The following is a 20,007-nucleotide window of genomic DNA, read 5'->3' as shown; positions in this document are numbered from 1 at the left end:
GATGTTTGTAATTAATGGCAAATCACAGCACAGCTGGCTTGGACAGAGAGCTGAGCAACAAACCTTTGTTATCATTCCTTGCTATTCTATTCTTAGCTAGCCTTCTGATGAAACCTTTTCTTCTATTCTTTTAGTATAGTTTTGATATAATATATATCATAAAATATTAAATCAAGCCTTCTGAAACATGGAGTCAGATCCTTGTCTCTTCCCCAGTCCGAAAACCCCTGTGAACACCGTCACAATTGGTGACCCCGAGTGACTGAAGAGGAATCCATCACTTGGTGAGACCCCAGAGGAGCATTGCTACACTGGGTAAACCCCGAGTGTGTGGCATTGATGGTCACCTCATAAGTGACCACAGAAGTGGATTCTAGCCAGGAGCTGAAGAACTGAAGATCCTGAATTTGGGCAGAGTTCACAGCCAAGGCTGACCACTAAGAGATCCTTTTGGAATGTCTCCAGAGAAGATGTCCAGAAAGCTTAGCAGCACCAAGCAGCCTGCTGGAGCCTGGAGGACACTGTCAGAAGGTACTGTTAACTCTTCCCTTCCTGACGATGCTGCCCTTCGTAGAATGTGGCTGCACATGTGGGTGAGGGTGCCTACGGAGGCAGAGCTTCCATTCTCCCCCTCAGAGGAGAGACTTATTACCCTCTGGCAAAAATGGGGTCATAAGGACAGAGTTCCTATGGTGAATAGACATTTCTATGAGTTTTTCTGATGGGCAAAGTTCCATGGGTTTTTCACGAATGTGCTCTATGCCCTTGATTTGTACATATGGGAATGCATGGAATTCATTATTGTGGCTCGGTGTCAGGATTTTGGATATCCTCAGGTTTATCCGCTGAAAAAAACAGGGCCAGGAGACTTCTTCTCCTTCTTAATGCCTTTATTAAAAGTGATCTGCTCAGGATTGGGCAGCTCAACGGGGCTGCAGTCTCCCGTCGTCTCTTCCAGGGCGACTCAGAGGAGGAGGATACGCACAGCTTTTGCGCAGCTTTGTCCACTAGGAGCAGAGCTGGGGTACCAGGCCCTCGTGGGAGCCTTTAGGGCGTGGTGATCCCATCCAATGTTAGTTTTCCCAGCCACTTCCCGCCGGCTCCCGGCGTCGGGACGACTCCCTTGGTCAGGGCGAGAGGGACTCCGAAGGTGTTCCGCATCTCTGCAGGCTCAGCACTCGGCTCCTCACGTCCAGACATCACTCCAGTCTCTCAGCTCTTAGGTGGCTCGTTGTTTTTGGGGTTCTTCCTGCACGTTTGGAGTAGGGGTCCCACATAGCATGCTGGTCCTTAGAGTTATTTTGCGTATCCCTCCCCTCCAAAGTCTTTTCTCCTCACTGTTCGGGAGGTACCGCACCCTTTACTGTCTGAGAGAAGAGCTATTAACTCGCCCCAGCCAGGGCTTTTACCGATACAAAAACAACTATTAACAAAAACGACCCGTAATTACTATAACACAGGCAGCAGCCCAGCAGTAGTGGTAACCTTTTTCTCACAGAAAAAAATCAACTGAATTTTTGTTCATAACATCCGCCATTCAAAACGCTCTTCCCAGTTTTGAAACGGAAAGCAGATTCATTTCAGTGGATTGCCGACTGCAGGGGGCAAGCCCCTTTTCCAGCAAGAGAGGACCCTCTGCGGGAAAAAGACCTGCTGGTTTCCAGCCCCCCTGAATTGCAGTGGGGGGGCGAAGCTTTGCCCGCAGCCAAAGAGTTTTTTTCTGCGCCTTTGGAGCATGATCAAACGGAGCAGTTTTTCCCCCCCTCGTTGCCCTCAGGGGGAATCTGAGCCAGCCCCGCGGGTCCCACCCCACCCAGCGCCGCGGGTCTCGCCCCGCCCGGCACTGCGGGCCCTGCCCTGCCCAGCCCTGCGGGCAGCGCCGGTCCCTGCGGCACCGCCTCCCGGGCCCGCGGGGCCGTCCCAACCAGCCCCACGGGTGTGGCCGCCTCCCTGGCCAGTCCCGCCTGCGGCTCCAGCTGTTTCAGCGACTGCACCTGTGTGGCCGATCCCAGACGCCCCAAGGGCCGACCCCACGGCCCCGCCCCCCCCCCCCCCCCCCCCCGCCCTCCGGCTGTCCCACTGTCTCCCATGCCGGCTCCGCCGGTTTTGCTGTCTGTGTCTCCACCGCAGCTTCCGTAACCCGGAGTACATGTGGCTGCTGTCCCCTACCCGGCGGGGGAGGCACTCCCTCCAGCCTCGCCGCCCCCACTGGCCCGCCGGGCGGCCTCGCCGCCTTCCGCCGGACCGGTCCCAGTTCAAGATGATGCTGAAAACGACGCCGAGCCCGCGGAACTGTCATCAGAGCCGCCCGCGGTCCCGCCGCCCCCAGCGGAAGGTGGCGCGGCACCTGCACCCAGGGTGACTTCCTCCCCGAGTTTTTCGAGCTGTCCTGGGGCTGCCCCTGCGGGGGGAGCTGGGACAGGGGAAGGAGGCGTCGGCCTCTCCTTCCGTGGAGGAGGCATGGCCCAACAGCTGAGTGTGGGCGCAGCCTGGCTGCCTGCTTTCCAACTCAGTGTTTTTCGCGGGCCGGTTCGTGTTTGGTCGGGAGGTTCTCATTGGGGGTTTGAGTGGCTGAGTCCCCTCGTGCACCCCAGCGGCGAGGGAGAGGTGGCTCCCGGGAGTTCTGCCTCTGGTCCCCAGCCCAGAGGGGGTTGAGGTGGTGCCAAGGGGCAGGAAGCGGGAACACCTTTTGCATTTGCATTTCAGAGGCAAGAGAAACAGCGGAAAGCGACCATCGCTCGCTTGCTGTGGGGACAAAACATCCCCAGATCCGAGATGACGATTCTCGGGAAAGCTCCTCTTCCCCAGGTGCTGGTCTGTACTGGTAGTCAAGGGAGGAGGAAGCGTTTGGTCACTCGTGCTGCCCAGGCATTGGCAGCAGGGTGCCAGGTTGTGAGAACACGGCTTGCCTCACGGACCGGGTCTGGGCCGTTTGGCTCGGTTCCCTGGGCCAGGGCCACCACCCGGCCAGCTGTAGGGTTTGGGGGCTTTGCTTCCCCCGTCAGGACCTGGGCCACCATTCTGTGGGCCAGGTCTGGGGTTCCTGATCCTTCCAAGAGGGCCAGGGTCTCCTCTCAGGCTCCTCTCCTGCTGCTGCTCTTTCCGAAAAAAAAAAAAAAATTAAATAAAAAGAGTTGAAAGAGTTAGTAGCAGCTCAAAAGCATTGAAGAGCCAAAAATTAGCCTCAGCCCAAGTGGTTCAATAAAGGGCTGTGGCCAAGACATTCTAGAAATTTTCTCAAAATTGTTTGATGACTGTCAATGGATTTTTGATAACTGTTGATGATTTTCTTTAGCAGTTCTTTGTTTCAGGATTCTGCAAGTCTGTTTCAGGACCAAAAGGGACTTTCAGAGATGTCAAAGAGAAACATCTTCAGTCCATGGACTTTCTCCTGAAACTCAGCTGTCTGGACTTGGAGCAATGAATTTTCTTTGCAGTGTTTTTGCTTTTTCTTATATTGTAAGATTGTTTTAAGTGATATGATAGAATTTTATATTCTACAGGTGAAGAATTTCCCTGATCATTCCACATCAGCACTTGATTGAGGTTTTGATTGGCAACAGATAACCTGACAAGTGTTTGTTCTTTCCTCTCAATGAGCCCAGCAGAGAAAATTACAAACACTTTTCTTTTTAATTTAACTAAAATAAAGGTGACATGTCGCAGACATCTTTTATGAAAAATCTTTTCCTTAGGATTTTTCCTCCTGAGAAGCGGAGAGGCCTCAGGAACAAAATGTAAACATTGATTATATGCTGCTGTTGAATGCAACAGGTGCATCTTTGATTGGCCCATGTTGGATGTTTGTAATTAATGGCCAATCACAGCCCAGCTGGCTTGGACAGAGAGCCGAGCCACAAACCTTTGTTGTCATTCCTTCGTAGTCTATTCTTAGCTAGCCTTCTGATGAAACCTTTTCTTCTATTCTTTTAGTATAGTTTTAATGTAATATATATAATAAAATAATAAATCAAGCCTTCTGAAACATGGAGTCAGATCCTTGTCTCTTCCCCAATTCAAAAGCCCCTGTGAACACCGTCACACAATTCCCCCTTCTTCTTCTTGCACCAGCCAGACCCTCTTTACTGTCTTTTCTACTAAGCGGGTCACCAACTTGATTATGCATGGAATAACATAAAGCAATAAAATAATAACTACTAAAACTAACAAAGTTCCTTTTACCATATCTTTCAACCATCCAGTTATTCCCTATCCCTTGAACCATTCATCCAAACCCTAGTCATTCACAGTCAATTTCTTCATGTTATCTTGTAGTTGTTTGAGGTTTTTGTGAATGGACCCAGAATTGTCAGAAAGGTTCATACAACACATCCCTTCAAACTCCTCACACCCGTGCCCATGTGCCAACAACAAAAAATCTATAGCGGCTCTATTTTGAAGTGTGCCGTGTCTAATACTACCTACACCAGTGAGCATTTGATTTAGAATAGCTGAAGTTGTGTTCAGTTGCTTAGCTGTCCAGCATCCCAACTTATTCAATGTAGTCAAAGCCTGAGCAGCTGCAACACCTGGAACAAGGACTGATGCTATGATTCTTGCTGGAGCACCCCAAAGCTCTACATGATCATTACAATTAGATCCTCAGCTTGTGATTGCTCTTTTAGTTCTATGTCCTGCTCTCCAGATAGTCTGATTCAGCATCTCTCGCATGCTAGGTTCAAACATGGTTAGTTTTCCTAAGTAACAAGGTCCACCAAATGGATTACTCAGAATTGCAGGCCAGGCTCTACCCCCACAAATTAAAAAGATACCTGGTGGAAGCTTTCTTACAGTCGCATTTGCACCAGCACTGCCATGGTAAGTCCAATTGTGGCTGCATTTGGCCATGTTCTTATACCATGGAGAATTGGGATTAAGAACAACACTATTATTCTTGGGATGTGGGACTAGAAAATCGCTCATATTATTTGGTTTTGGGTCCAGAAAGTAGTTAAAAAACAAGCAATAATTCCCAGGAACTGATCCTAACAGGTCTAGTTCTTGGGATTCTAGTCCAGTTTCATTCAGTGATTGTGTTATCATACCTGCTTGGAAGCCTTTGCCGTTTGGCTTAATTCCCAGCCTTTAGCATATGTCCAATTCTGTACCACCTTTGGTGATGTTACACCAATGATTCTCTGCGCTTGATCGATTTGTTCCTACATATGGCTTTCCTCTAGCTCCTACCCACTTTGCAAAACCAGTAAAATTACTCACTGGGATACCAATTAGACATGTGCGAAAAGGATCTCTGGGCATGGCTAAAGATAAACAAAAGGAATCCACTCCAGTAGCATTGGCTCAAGTAAGCCACATATTATGCCAATGCCATCCTGTCAAGCTAATTTCTTCTGCACTACAGATGTTACCACTTATTACAGCTAACAGAAAAAAGACTTTCAAAAACCTGCATCTCTAATTTAAAGCGGTTCTTTATCTCGCTCATCGGTAAAGAACTCTTCCCCTATGAGATCAGGGGCAAAATCTGAACTAACTGCACCTCCTGCTCTTTGAGCCTTTCTCCTATTCCTTCTTTCCTGGTTCCTTTCTTTCCAGATTCTCTTTGTTTGTTCCCACTGACCTGCTCACATTAACGTTTGCATGACTGGGCTTTAAAATTATTCCTGTACTCCTGCCAGCACCAAAGGCAGGGATTCAGGACAGGCACCCCAGGGATGCCCTGCCTGCATGGTGTATTAGTTTTATGTGGTTTATTGCATTTAGTTGGGTGCAATTGTTTTAGAATTAGATTAGCTTTCAGCAGCCATGATTTAAGCCTTGGTTTTTCCTTCCAATGTGATAACTGACTTAGTGAGTGACCTTGAAGCAACTTATGCACCTGCACTTATTATATGAAAAAGGAGTTACTCCTCCATGGGAGTGCATGTGTGATGGGGACCCTTGGGGGCTTCTGCCCTGCGAAACCTGGCACTAGGAAGTCTATCTGAACTTCCCAGCTCTGCCACAGAGTGCAGTAGGGCTGGTAGAGCTGCACAGCCTCTTGGTGACTCAGTTTCCCCATCCTCTGCTGCAGAGGGTCAGGAATAGGACATCACTCCATGATCAATATGATCAAGTGAAGCCGATTTATTGAAAAAAGCAAGCTATATTTATATTGTGTTCTACTGCTCACACCTCAAGCTAATACATGATTGGTTAAATCCTTTTGCGCACGTTTTAAGCTTTCAGTTAATTTTAGTTAGTCTTTCTTCTTCATGCGTCTCACTGCGGTTTTCTTGTCTGCCTTTACATCCTGAACTGTCTACTTCTGAGCATGTTCTTCTCCTTTCATGTCCTTCAAGGGCATGGTGACCTTACTCAGGTTCTATGAAGGCTGGATTGTGCATATGTTGCATATGTCCATTGTCTTGCAAAAAACTCTCAACACTCTGCAGGTCCACAATTGGAATGTGAGATCTGCAGAGCTCCCAGGGTGCAAGGGATTATTACCACTAGTAGTATGAGAATATCAGAGTGCTATGTGCTGATCATTTCTGCTTTGCATTTGGTGAGAATTGAAGTGTACCAACCTTCTATGAAATATTTTCCCATCCTTTGGCGACCAGTGCTGTAAAAGTGGAAAGTATTATTATTGCTTTTTGTGCCGTGTCCTCTTTCGATGCCCAGAACGATATATATATATATATAAATAAACTTTTTCATTTTTATGACTGATTTAGTTCAATATTTCAATACTTACAGTGGGCTCCGGCACACCCCGGCCCCGGAGGCTCCCTCTGCTCTGCCCCACTGGGTCTAGGGGAGAGAGCAGCCTCTGCGCACCCTCGCCGTGCTCCCGGAAGGGGCTCCCTCATCCTGGGGCACGGATGGAGTTTGGGATGGGGGAACGAGGACGGGGGGACCCACAACCTTTCAGCGACCCCAGTCGTCGATTGTGCAAGGCGGTTGGAGGTAAATATAATATATAGATTTTTTTTTTTTTTCCCTGGAGCGACACGTCGTCTAGACGCCCACGTGACGGGGCCGGGCCGGGGCCAAGCCTGGGCGGAGCCGCTGCGCACTGCGAGTCGCCGTCGGAGCCAGGGGGGGAGCAGAGCGGAGGACTGGGCGGAGGAGAGGGGGCGCAGGCATCGCGCCGCTGTCGGCTCCGCTCCCGCCGTGCCCCGCTCTGTCGCTGGGGTTCCTCTCTCCGGCAGCAAGGACAATACGGAGGCGCTCGTGCGGGGATGGAGGCTCGTTGCAGAGAGTGGAGGGAAGGAGAAAAAAAAAAACAAAAAACAACTCAAGCCAAGAAAGGAGGAGGAGGAGAAAGAGGAAGAGGAAGAAGTGGGAGGGGGGGGAAGGAAGGCAGGCAGGAAGGAGGAGACAGGAGGAAAAAACCCTAAACACCGAAACAGAGGCGCTGGCAGCAAGGAGAGGGTCGCCAGGCGATGGGCAGCCCCGCACTCGTAAGCACCGCCGGGAGCTGCGGGCGGCTGGTTTGGCTCGGCGCGGCTCCCCCCGCCGCGGCACGCTGCTGGGGAAGGCAAGGAGGAGGGGACACAGCCCCACTCTCCTCCCCCCCCCCCCCCCTTCTCTTTTCGTAGCAGTCGGATCATGATTCCATGTGTGTGTCCATGTGGACTAAAATCTTTGGAAAAAAGAAGGAAAAGAGTCCACCTCGAACACTCCCTCAAGACGATCCGGGCTTTAAAAAGGGATACAACAGTGGATGCGCTTGTTCGTCTCTTTTGTGACAGATGCTTAAACCGACGTCCAAAACTTAGGGTTGGTGTTTCAGCTTTTTTAAATATTTCTAATTTTTTTTTTCACTACACACCCTTTTGAATCGCTTTTTATTTTTTATCCTTTGATACTGCCCTGCCGTATCCCTGCCTCCTTATCCCCCCCCGCACTCCCTCCTCGGCGAACGGGTTGATGGGCACTGCGGCTCCCGGGCAGCCAAGGTTCTCCCGCGGCTTCGGCCGCGCTCCGCCGTCTCACAGGGCGGCGCGACGCCGACAGCCTCCGCCCCCCTCTTCCCGTGTCGGGCGCCGCAGGTTCTAAACGGGCTTTTTCTTTTAAGTGCAAAGCCGAGGCGAGCAGCGGCTCCCCACTCCTTCCCGGTTTTTCCCTAATTTGATTTTTTTCTTCCCTTGCGCCCTCGCAGCGGGCGGAGGCGCGACCAGTGCAGCCCCCCGCAGGAGGCGGTGGGACCCGCGGCCCCAGCGCGGAGACTGGCGCATGTCACAGCCCGCCTTGGCCCTGCCGCCGCCCGCCGCTGGCCGCCGCCACGTCTCGGCTCCCGGCCCCCTTCATGCTCGGCGGACGACATGCCCGTTTTGTAGCTGGAGCCCCCTCCTCTCGTCCCGTATGTTCAGGACCAAACGTTCTGTGCTCGTCCGGCGGCTCTGGCGGAGCCGTGCACCCGGCGGAAAGGAGGAGGAGGTGGCGGCGGGCGACTCCGGCGCGCCCGTGACCGAGGCCGAGGCCCGGGCGCCTGCCTGCGGCGGGGAGTGCGGGTGCTGCCCGGGCAAGGCGGGCTGCGGCGGGCGGGCGTCGGCGGGCGCGGAGGCGGAACTGAAGGCGCTGATCCACGCCGTGCTGAAACGGCTGAAGGAGCGGCAGCTGGAGGAGCTGCTGCACGCCGTGGAGTCCCGCGGTGGGTTGCGGACCCCCTGCCTGCTGCTGCCCGCCAAGGCTGACTCCCGGCTGGGCCAGCACTGGTACCCTCTGCCGATGCTGCTCTGCAAGGTGTTCCGCTGGCCCGACCTCCGCCACTGCTCCGAAGTGAAGCGATTATGTTGCTGTGAATCCTACAGCAAGGCTCACCCCGAGCTTGTTTGCTGCAACCCGCACCACCTCAGCCGGCTGTGCGAGCTAGGTACGGCGGCGGAGGGAGCAGGGGTACGGGAAGATGGAGGGATGAAGCCCCATTCGCCTTCCAGCCCACCAATTTTTTTCCCCCTCTGGAAAAAAAAAACCAAACCAAACCAACGAACCTACACACGAAACCTTATTTCCATTGCCTTGGTTTATTTTTTAATTTTTTTTCTGTTTAGAGGGGAGGGGGTGAGTTCCCGCCCCGGCACGGCGGGCGGAGCAGTCTCTCCTCCGTCTCCGCGCGGTGCTGGGGATTAAGGGCCGAGCGGCCCAAGCGCTGCTGTGGCTCCGCCGAGCCAAGGAGGCCCTGCTTAGACAGCCCGAGTAGATAGCACGGAGGTTGGCGCCAGACGGCCCCTTTTGTTTATCTGACAGCTAAATATCAAGGCAATCACTGCCTCTGCCCTGCCTCCAACCCCCAGAGCTAAGACAGTTTTGCTAAAAGAATACCACTCTTATCATAAATTCTCATCTTTTTTTTTTTTTTCTTTCTCATGGCTCTGCCTTTATTTTCTCTGTACTTTTCTAATTCCAGAGTCTCCCCCTCCACCCTACTCCAGATATTCAATGGATTTTCTCAAGCCAAGTGGTAAGTGGACTTTTTGCAATGCAGACTACAGATAAAAGGGAAAACAATCCCTTTCTTAACTAAGGGAAACATCTCCAGCCTTTGTTATGCATTTTGCTTTTGGGCTGCTTGCCTCTATGCATCCTGCCACTTCTTGAAGACATATAATTAACATATAATTTATCTAAGACACCCTCTGCATAAAGTAGGATTTTAAAGCTTTGACAAGAAACTCTAGGAGGGATTGCACTGCAGCACAGGCCTGCATTGCTCGAATCAGCCAGGAAAATCATGGGACCCAGCTGGAAATGGCAGTGGTCCCGCACCCCTAGGTGAATTTTGTAGGGATTTGTGCTAGGAACCAGCACCTCATCTCCCTGATTCCTGGGAATCCAAATGAACCTTGATAAATGGACTTGTTAGAAATCTTTGTCTTTTTAAAGGAACTTAATCCCACCTTGTCAGGTTGAAAAAATTAGGAAAAGGGGTTGAAATGTTTTTTTTTCTTGTTCTTTTCTTATTTTTTAGCACAGCTTTGCATGCCTGTTGCTTGTAATTGAATGTCAGGGTGCCAGGGGAGAAGCCCGTTTGAGGCTGGCACCAGTTCTTTTGTGATTGCATAAACGCTTGGTTGGCAGTGAGCTTGCCGGGTGTGAGATAAATCAGTCTGGAAGAAGGAGGAGATGTGGGGAGAATCAGAAAGGGGAGCAGGTCAGGAAGGAGCAGCTCCTGGCTCCTCAAGAATTAGTGGATCTGGAGTGTTGGCTGGAGCACAGTGGTCTCTGTGATCATGTCCCATGGCCATAGCAGTCAGGAAGGGCATGGTGGTACATGGAGGCAAAGAAGACCAATACTAAGTTATTGTTTTGGTTTTTTTTTTTTTTTGTTTTTTTTTGTTTTTTTTTTTTTTTTTTGCCAAAAGAACAGTTTGTTACACTGTTGTTAATCAGTTTTTTGGGACTAAAAGAAACCCCACCTTTGAGGTTGCTTTGGTACTGTGTGGGGTCCCACCTTGCATACTGTTCCTTTGGAGGCTGGACTGTTGTTTTTTCCCCCTCTGCACACTTTTAAAGAAACACTTATAAGTCCTTTTATGACTTGTGGAAATAGGCAAAGATGTTTAACTCAAAATTGGGTTACTGTCGCAGTGCCTCTCCGAGTGTGTGCTCGGAGCCACCCCGGCTTGCTCTGGCACAGCGAGCAGCTACAGACACTCTCCCGTTCCTTGGGAGGTCAGGAGAGCAGCTAAGGCTTTCACCTTTCAGATGAGACAGCAGCACGACGTAGGCAGAAGAAGGAGAGTGGACTCCAGTTGGGGGCAAAGTCCAGGTTTTTTCCAGAGCTCAAAAGAGATCCCAAACCCAGGGAAACCAGCCAGCTGAAGACACCCGATTTGGGGGTCTGCAGGGTGTTAGAAAGAGGGGAGTAAACCAGGGAGGGGTTTGCCTGCCTGCCAATGGGGATACAGGAGGGCGTGGGGACCAGGGAAACAGGCAGGTAGGGGGACCAATAAGAGCCACCCGAGGGAGGGGCCCTGGTGCCTGAACCTATCGCTTGATGCCCTTGGTAGAAGTTTCTAGAGGGAGGGGATGGACCATCGAGTGAAGGACAGGACACCAGGGAGGGGTTAAGGGAAGGATTCAGCCACTTTTGCGGAACAGGGGGAGGAGGTAGGGAGATTGACATTAACAAGAAGGGAGGAGGCAGCAGGGGCAGAACCATTATAACAGGGGAGAAACTGGGATAAACCAAAGTACAACTTAATGCAACTAAAACATATAAGAACACAATACAACAGGTCACAAAGCATGAACTATTTTGCCTCAGCTTGAAAAAGCCAGGAGATAAAGAGTCATGAATGAAAGAAGGATATCTGGAGTAGGTTCAACATCCTGAGCATGTGCTGGTATGCAGAATGGTTGCTCTGTAATAGACTTTGAGGATCTGCCAGGTTGCGAAATTTTGTGGGTTTGTGTGAGATTGGCATTATTTTGCCTGCATCCCTGCAGTGCTTCCCCAAAAGTTTCTATTTCTTCTGCCTTTATTGCTTTTCTTTCCACTCACCAATGATCCTGGCATGGGGTGTAAAGAGCTTCGGAGCTGCAGGAGAGAAGGTTTAAAGCTTGATTTTAGTTTCCTGCAAAGATGTTAGGATAAACCTGTTAGCAGGGTTTAAACATCCAATCTGCCTCTGCTAGGACCTCATTTTCAGTTAGCCCAGTGATATATTTATTAATCAGCAAGTGATGACATAAAGTAGCAAAACGTGTGTAAACAGAAAAGCTGCAGAACATGAATGTGCCATTTTGAAAGGAAAAGTTATTCCTATTGGCCAATAGGAAGTGATTAATGCTGCTTATCAGAAACACAGGAACAACTGGGTTACTCACCAAAAAAATCCTCCTTTTTTTTCCTTTTTGAAAGAAAAATCTGTTTTACAGCTGAACTCTTTACTGGGCTGCAACAGGCTGAAGTGGAGCCTGGAAGTCTGTTGTTGCAGGTGGGTTTTCCAAGCTCAGGGTTTCTTGGCATTTCTTCTGGGGAGGGACCAAGAGTTTCCTGTCTCAGCCATTTTCTCCCCTGGGACCTTGGGGGGAGGATGGTCCCTCCATTTAGACTTGGGCAGCTGCATCTACTGATAGAGCTGGGAATATGCATTCAGCAAGAAACTTTTGCTTTTCCATCAAGTGTGATAGTGGTAACAAAAATATTTAAGTATTTAGTGCCATGTCTTGTGTTTGATATGGAGAGACAGACAGGAATACCAGGACCAATATGGGCTCTCAAAGTGGTCACCAGTGCCCATGATCATAGAATCACAGAATGGTTTGGGTTGGAAGGAACCTTTAAAGCTCATCCAGTCCAACCCCCCTGCCACGATCTGGGACATCTTCAACCTGACCAGGTTGCTCAGACCCCCATCCAACCTAACCTTTAATGTTTCCAGGCATGGGGCATCTACCACCTCTCTGGGCAACCTGTGCCAGTGTTTCACCACCCTCATTGTAAAAAATTTCTCTATTCTATGTAGTCTGAATCTCCCCTCTTTTAGATTAGAACCATTATGATGGGGATTCAACTGTTTTTTTTGGAGGTGATGGAGGCTGATACAGGCTGTGTCACTGTCTGAAGGAAAGCAGGGGTGGACAAGAAGCTGGAAGTCTGCTTCAGGCAGTGAAATGCCACATCAGTTTGTACATTGGCAGACTAGATCTGGCAGAGTGGAAAGATCTGCCCTTGATGGCCAGGTTACCTGTGGGAAGGTTGGAGGTCCAGGCTGGCTTGCTCATTCATAGAATCCTAGAATGGTTTGGGTTGGAAGGGACCTTAAAGATCATCTAGTTTCAAGTCTCCTGCCATGAGCAGAGACACCTTTCACTAGGCTAGGTTGCTCAAAGCCCCATCCATCCTGGCCTTGAACACTTCCAGGGATGGGGAGGACATTCATCAAGGAGAGGACTTCCCCTCTTCTTTACATGGGACATTTGCAGGCATGGGTGACAGTGGTTTGCACGGGGCTAGTCTCACCCTGCAAGCCTGGAGGCATGTGGGCGTTCAGCATCCCTGATGTTCCTGCAGGAGCTGCTGCTTGCAGCTGTGTTGGAAGCAAGGTGGACAGCAGTGCCTCCACATAATTCAAGCAGGCATTTTGACCCATCATTAAGTGGGACAAGGGGCTGCAAGTTGCTGTGTCCATCATGCTCCTGGGTGGCTAGTCATGGTGGTGCTGGAGTATGAGAGTTCAGGAAACCCACTGAGACGTCATTGAAGAGCTGAATGCCTTCCTGTGGCCTTGAATTTCAGGGGAGCTGAAGGTTAGGCAGCTTCCAGGAGCTATTGGACATGTTGCAAAGTTATGCTGGTGGCCACCAGGATTAATTGTATGTCTCTGCAATGGTTTTATATTGTGAGAAATATTGCATTTCTAAAGCAACTTCAGAAGATAATTCATTGATGAGAAGAACTGGCTGTGGATGATGAGATACAAGAAGGGAACTGATAAGTCATGAAAGCACTTCACCCCGTTGCTAGGGTTATGCATTTTAATTTATGCATTTTAATTTGGGATAGGATTCTCTCCTGCCATCCTGTTTGATGTGCTAACAGGGGACCTGGTTGCATATGATCCCTAGAACAAGACAACATGGAAAGGAGAAATTATGTCCTCTATCCCACAGGGACTCTTCAGGGAGCTGTAGCTGGGGGCAGGAGCCCAGTGCAGAGCAGGGTGGTCCAGCCTGCATTCAGGAAGCATCTGTTGCCCAAGCAGTTGCAGCCATCCCAGGAGAGGGGCAGGGGGAATCTTCTGCCCGGAATATAAAGGGTTAAAAACCCAAAAAACAAAGGAAAAAACACACCGACACAACTAACCACCCATATTTCTCATGACAAGGCATCATATACAGTATTTTGCAAGTAAGTCCATTTCCTGTCTCCCCTATTGTTTTTGGTTTGATTAAGTATATCCTGTTAAACTGTATATTCCTGTTAGGGCTTTACTCTGATAAAATGAGGTTTTACAGACAGGAATTTCTTGTCCATTTGGATTTCAGGGATGAAATCTTGAAAAATTACTTTATCAGTAGGGAGAAAATTATCTTGATTCCTGGTGGTGGCCCTTGCTTTGAGATACAGCTGTGAGCAAAGTGATGTCATTAGGGAGCCCAAATTTGACAAAACCCGAAGTCTCTGGGAACTTGCTGAGGAGCAGAAGGTTTTGTGAACTTCACAGGCCTTCTCAGGTTTGTCCTTGAGCTTGTTCCACACATGGTAGTGACCAAAAAGTTGAAGTTTGCCTGCAGGACAAGGGGATTGGTGTTGGCTTCTGGCTGTTCTCATCTGGAGGAACAGGCTTGGGATGCCAAGTTCCAAATCTTGACCTCAACTACATTCATGCATCAGGAGGAACTTTTAATAGGGCTGGCAATCTTACTCTGCCCTTTGGTGGTGTATGGAGGAGTAAATCCAGTTGCCCACCTGCCTTAGGAGGTGACAGCAGGGTATAAAATTGACCAGCAACTGGTGGTGACAAAAATTGAGTGGAGAAATGCAAATGTAGACTGTTTGCTGCAAAAGTGCAGCAATGATACATTTCCTTTTTAGTTCCCATTTTGGTGAGTTACAGGTGTTGACTAAATTGGAAGTGTAAAACATTTCTATATTTAAGTATCTAATGCATTTAAACATTTTTGGGAGCTTGCTTGCATCAGAATGGTGACAACCTTGATCTTGTTACCCAGTGACTTGGGCGGAGAGGTGGCAGCCAGTCTGTAATTTTTGCCAGTCTATAGTCAGTGTTGGATGGTGAGGAAGCACAGTGTACAGACTTGACTGAGGCAACAAGTTAGGGTGGATGCTTCTTGATGAACTACAGTCTCTGCGCTGGACAGTTAGTAATTGTTTTTTGCTAAGCCCTTTGGAATGTGTGTTCTGCTCATGGCATTGCTGGGAACCTGCGAAGAACTGCTTATATACTGGAATTTTTTTTCTTTGCCTCTGCTCCATCAGATTGTCCAGATTCTGTGCCTTCCTCCACTGAAACAGGGAGAACTAATTGTCTAGCCTCTGGGAGGCTTTCAGGTAAGACATCTCTTTTTTTTCTTGATCTTGGATGTGGGTTGAGTTGACCAAGGGTCCCAACAGAAGGCGAAGTGATGCTGAAGAGTTTTGGGGATGTGCCTTGTTGAGAAAGGCACGCTTGAAGGGGAAATTAGGTTTTATTTCAGTAGCAGTCGCATACCTCTCATGCAGAGGATGTGCTGAAATCCCAGGTGAGGTTCTCCATCCCCGAAAGCCCATATTTCCTTTGAATTTCAGACTTACACCCCATTAATTTTTGGACCGAGGCAGGAAGAGGCCTGTTGGGGAAGGCTAAGTGATGTTGGCTGATGATTTGTTCAGATACATGGATTATGGGAGCAGGTGCAGTTGTGCCTTGCAGAAGGATTTGGTGTCAAGGTCTCTTTGACTTGGTGGTGGTGGCACCTCTTGTCTCTGGGATGAGAGCTGTGCTTGGGCTTTGCTCCTGGTAGGGTAACCAGTATCCTGCATCTGTGTGAGGCTCATGGTGCCTGGCAAGGAAAGGTGGCCCCATTTTTTGCAGAGGGCATTGCAGAAGGAGTTGGGCTCAATGATCCTTATGGATTTATTCCAACTTGAGATACTCTATGATTTTAATAATTTTTTCTGTTTGCCATTTCCTTTAGCCTCCAGGTGCTGTTATGGGATGGAGGTTTGGAGGGTGGTTTCCCCACCCTTCTTGGGCTTTACGTTGGAGCAGACCTTTAACGGTCATCTAGTCCAACTCCCACCCCTTTTCCAAGGTGTGATGTCTTCAGCACCTCATCTTCCATCCTGGATGGGCCAAGTTGGTGGATGGGCTCTGTCTCTACCAGAATTAGAGTGTCTGAAACCATATACCTGTATGTACTGACTGATGTTTGAAGGTCCTTCTTTTTGTGCTGATGTCTCCTTGATTTATTTATTATTTTTATTCATTGCCCTGAAACAAATTTCAGAAATAGGTCGTTGGTGACTGCATGCACGCATCTGCCCCTGCCTCTCTTCAGGAATTGCATTTGGTGTGGATGTCTTTAAGTGAGTCTTGTTTGTTTTCATTTGGGTCTAATATATACCTTGTCTGTTATTTGAGAGAAGAGCATATTGTTTGCTCAAAGGCCCTAATGAGAATTAATCAAAAGAAGGGGGAGAGGGAACAGAGAAACTTGACACTATTTTTTTTTGATACAGAAGACTTTTGGGTTTTGAGGTTTTTTTGTTACTGTTATTGGAGCCTATAGCTTTAGGGAATTAAAAAAGAGACTATAAAAAGAAAAAAGACAAGAAGCAAAACAATACAATAAGGATGTTGTTAGATTTTTTTCCTTTTTTCTTCTGAAATACACTCATTGCAAAGGAGAGAGTTCAGTTCCACAGGATACCACATGAAATAAGCAAAAGAAGTACACACTTTTAAAAGGGGGTTTTCTATAAGGGTTAACCTATTGATAACATCTTGTCTGGCTGCTCTGCTTCCAAAGGGAAGGTGGGAAGTGAGGGCTTGGGCTGCCGGAAATAACATGGCTTGTTCTGGGTGCCTCCCAAAGGCCTCTGGAAAGGGAACCTCCAGCTCCTCAATAGAGCCTTCTCCCCAAAAGAAAGCACATTTGGCCCTGAAAATGCTTTTTAAGCTTATTCTATTTTTATAATTTCATTGTATTGCATTTTTTTTGGTCTTATGAAATGTTCATTTCCCACCAGGTCTGGAAACAGAACTCTTTGTGATCATTACCTGCTCTTTTTTCCTCTCCAAATGTAGTTGTAGCCATTTAATTTAATGAGGAGCTGATAGGAGAGTTGACTCATGAAGGAATACAGTTAGTTACTGAAGCCCTGAAACAAAGCTGAATGCTTCCACATGAAAGAGCATTTTCTTTTTAATTTGCTTTGATTTACTGACATCTCCCTTCTGCAAGCAGAAGTGCAGAGCTGAAAATTCCCAACCAGAGAGACCCAGTCAAGAAAGGAAAATAAATGCACTTTGCTGCAATACTCCAAAACTGACTTTCTCCTGCTTTTTTTTCTACCCCTTCCTGCATATTTTAGTTAGCAGAAAAATGTATTTGAAGAGGGCTTTAATGGGTTATTGGCAGGGTATGTGGCGAGTGCTTTGGCTTGGTCTTATCTAGTTTGGGAAGATGGGGATCCATAATGCCGGTTGGAGAATCCAGCATCCCTCATCCTCTCCAGACCAGGGCTATACACTCTTCTTGATGCTCCTTGATTAAAGGATGGCTTTATAAAAGCCAGAAAAAAAAGCCAATTTTGGTAGATTTGGAAATTGGAGTAGGTGGCTGAGGAAGAAGACATTATGGGCAATTGGTGGTAGTGGGTTCCTATAGCACCATAGGCTTTGACCACCAGTGATGGGCAGTGGATGCTGGTGTAGTAGCAATGTTCAAGGCCAGTAGACCTCTAATGTCTTGAAGCTGGAACAGCACAATTTAGTGAGGCAGATTGCTCTCAGCAATGAGAATTTGGGAATGCAGCCAGACTGGGTTTCACAGCCATTCTGTCAGGGAAACCACATGGTGGGGGGGTTTGAAAGAATGATGACAAGAGGAGCATTAAAAAGGGGATCAAAATGAGTGCCCTTGCATCTCTCCACAAAGTTCCTTTGATGATCAGGAGTCTGAGATCCAGCCACTACTGGGGTCTCAGTCTCTGGAGGCTGAAAGCAGTTTCATTGATGGATACCAGAGGCACTGGAGGATTTGGGAGGGGGAGCAGTGAGGCCAGGGGTATGTATGGGAAGTGTTTCTCCTTTGCAATAACTGATCTGAGCTGCTCTTTTCCTCCCCCTCCTATTTTCTGTTCTTCTTCCTGGCCCAGGAATGCAATATTGGATAGTCCTTCATGCTGTGCTGGTGTCCTCTTCTCATCCCACCTCTGCTGTCTCTTCCCCAGCCATCCCATTCTCCAGCTGATGTACCCCTTGCTCTCCCCGAGGCACTGGCTCCACTTATCCTTACCTTTATTTATTTTCATTGGTGGTCACTCTGTGGGTAGGTAAGGACTCCTCGCTCATGGTGTCTCCCACTGACATGGTTGTGCTCAGCCTAGATCCTTTCTATCCTCAATGTGGTTAAAAAAAAAAAAAAAGCAAAAATATCCCATTGTCGATAAAAATAAATTCTGTAAATGGGAGACAGAGGGGAGTTTTCCCTGTATTTTAAGCTGACTCATTCTTGGCAGATATCTTTGGTTCTAATTCTTCTTTCAAACAAGTAAAGTCATGCTTGGAGACCCTGGATGTGGCTGGCCTGTGGTCTGGAGACCTTGGATTAGTCAGAGCTGAATTCCCATATGACCCGTGGAGAAAGTTCTGTTGCAAGGGTAGAAGTGAGCTGATGGTGCTTGATTGTGTCAATGCTGGCTCTCCATGCTATGATCTTCACTCAGCCCTGGACATCTTCCTCTTGACCCATGCATTGCGTGAGACTGATGGAAGGTTATGGTGCTCATGGTGGGTGAGAAGATGTCTCTCTTGCAGGATAAATGGATGATGCTGGATCTGCTGGCAAAGTGAAGCTCTTCAAGAAGCCCAGAACTGGCCATCACAGAGGGAAAGCAAGATGACTGGCTTATGTCCTCACCTCCTCCATTTAAGGGGTTATTCATAAAATACCAAACCTGGAAGTTTACCAAGATTTCAGCCCAATCCTGTTGACTTTTCCTGACTCTGGAACTGCCCCAGGGTCTCCTGGAGCCAGTGGATGTTGAGTGACAGTTCTTGGTGGATGCTGGACCAAGTAAGGCTTTGCAAGGCTCGACCATGGGAGACCCATGGGGCTCTTTTGCAGCAAGCCCAGCCTCAGTTTCTCCCTCCCAACTCCTCTGAAACAAAAAGACAGGAAAAGACCTCTGGAGTCTGAAGAAGCATCAGCATCACTCCCTTCTCTGGTTCTTCTGGTGGTGGGACCTCATCAGGTTTAAGGGACCACTTGGCTGAATGATATTTCATTTCAAAATTGCAAACAGGTCAGAAATGTTTCACTATGGCTCTGATCCCTGCTGGTATCTGCTCACTAGGGAAGAAGCACCTTGCCCAAATCCAGAGCTATTTGTGCTCCAAAGTGGCTCCTCATTACATATCCCCATGTAAACAGGATCATCCCATGCAGTTTCTCTGGCAGAGTTCTGCCTGTGTTTTCCCATTTCCCCTCTTTCCACCTCCCTTTTGTATGGAGTTTATAACCACCTGTGAAGTGCCTTTTTTTACAAATTGGCATTCTATTATAATCTGAAATTGACATCTTCCTGTGGAACTAGGATTCCATATTTGTCCCAGGGATAAACAATTGCTGGGGATTTTTTTTTAAGTCATTTATTAGTTTATTTTTGAGCATGCATACTTTTCTACTTTTTTTTGTTTTGTTTTGTTTTGGGTTTTTTTGTTTGTTTTGTTTTGAGCATCACAGGGCATTGCATCCTTTCCTTCCCAGCTTCATTGGAGAGATAACCTCTCCTCCCTGCTTACCTAAAAACCCACCATCCCGTCTTGGAAAGGACAGTTATCAGGGGTTAGACTAGGAACCTCTCAACTTGCCTTGCACATCATCTGACTGTGGCTGACAGGGAGGAGGGAGCCAGGAGCTTGGCACCAACCCTGGGACTTTTGGCTTGGTAACCCTCTCTGGCTCCTTCAGCCTTGTGAGGTTTTTTTAAGGAGGTTCTCACCCTGCAGTGACCCCCCCAGGAACACCCTGGGATAACCCCTGTGCTGCTGTGGGGATGCTGAGGTTATCCTCCTGCCAGCTCTGGGCTCTTCGCCAATTAAAATTCCCCCAAAGCAAATAGGACCCATTTAATAATTACTTTTTAAATGCTTTAGGGCCTTATGAACCTTTCCTAGATACTCCTCTATGATGGGTTTTAAACAGAAATTATGTCAGAGGTGGTGCCCCCCATTAAATGCTGGGTATTTCAATCCATCCCTGTATAGCTCCATTAAATCCATTTTTCTGGATGCTGATAGATTTTCCCAACCAAATGGTCCTTTGAGAGCAGCTGACAATAAAATGCAGAAGACCCTACCACCAGCAAGTCCTTCATGA

The 20,007-nt window shown here is 48.3% G+C and overlaps 2 protein-coding genes across 4 annotated transcripts in view; both read left to right on the top strand.

Moving 5' to 3' along the window:
* Positions 1-8,288, top strand: part of LOC134431521 (uncharacterized) — a 99,983-nt gene extending 91,695 nt beyond the window's left edge. Inside the window, exons 3-5 of the mRNA XM_063179520.1 lie at positions 1,778-1,996; positions 2,131-2,358; positions 8,111-8,288. Coding sequence (XP_063035590.1) covers positions 1,778-1,996; positions 2,131-2,358; positions 8,111-8,288 — 625 coding nt within the window. The remainder of the gene's footprint in view (positions 1-1,777; positions 1,997-2,130; positions 2,359-8,110) is intronic.
* Positions 8,289-8,313: 25 nt separating this feature from the next.
* LOC134431480 (mothers against decapentaplegic homolog 7-like) overlaps positions 8,314-20,007 on the top strand; it is a 37,391-nt gene continuing 25,697 nt past the window's right edge. Inside the window, exons 1-4 of one of the 3 annotated variants that reach the window (XM_063179493.1) lie at positions 8,314-8,824; positions 9,359-9,412; positions 11,632-11,634; positions 14,900-14,971. In XM_063179493.1, coding sequence (XP_063035563.1) covers positions 8,314-8,824; positions 9,359-9,412; positions 11,632-11,634; positions 14,900-14,971 — 640 coding nt within the window. Of the gene's footprint in view, positions 8,825-9,358; positions 9,413-10,099; positions 10,103-11,631; positions 11,635-14,899; positions 14,972-20,007 lie in introns of all 3 variants that reach the window. The other 2 variants (XM_063179492.1, XM_063179494.1) reach the window with 2 other exon arrangements.

Source organism: Melospiza melodia, chromosome W (genome assembly GCF_035770615.1).
Source record: "Melospiza melodia melodia isolate bMelMel2 chromosome W, bMelMel2.pri, whole genome shotgun sequence".
Classification (NCBI taxonomy): domain Eukaryota; kingdom Metazoa; phylum Chordata; class Aves; order Passeriformes; family Passerellidae; genus Melospiza; species Melospiza melodia.
The sequence above is the reverse complement of the archived record's forward strand: the minus strand, read 5'-3'. Positions and strand labels throughout refer to the sequence as shown.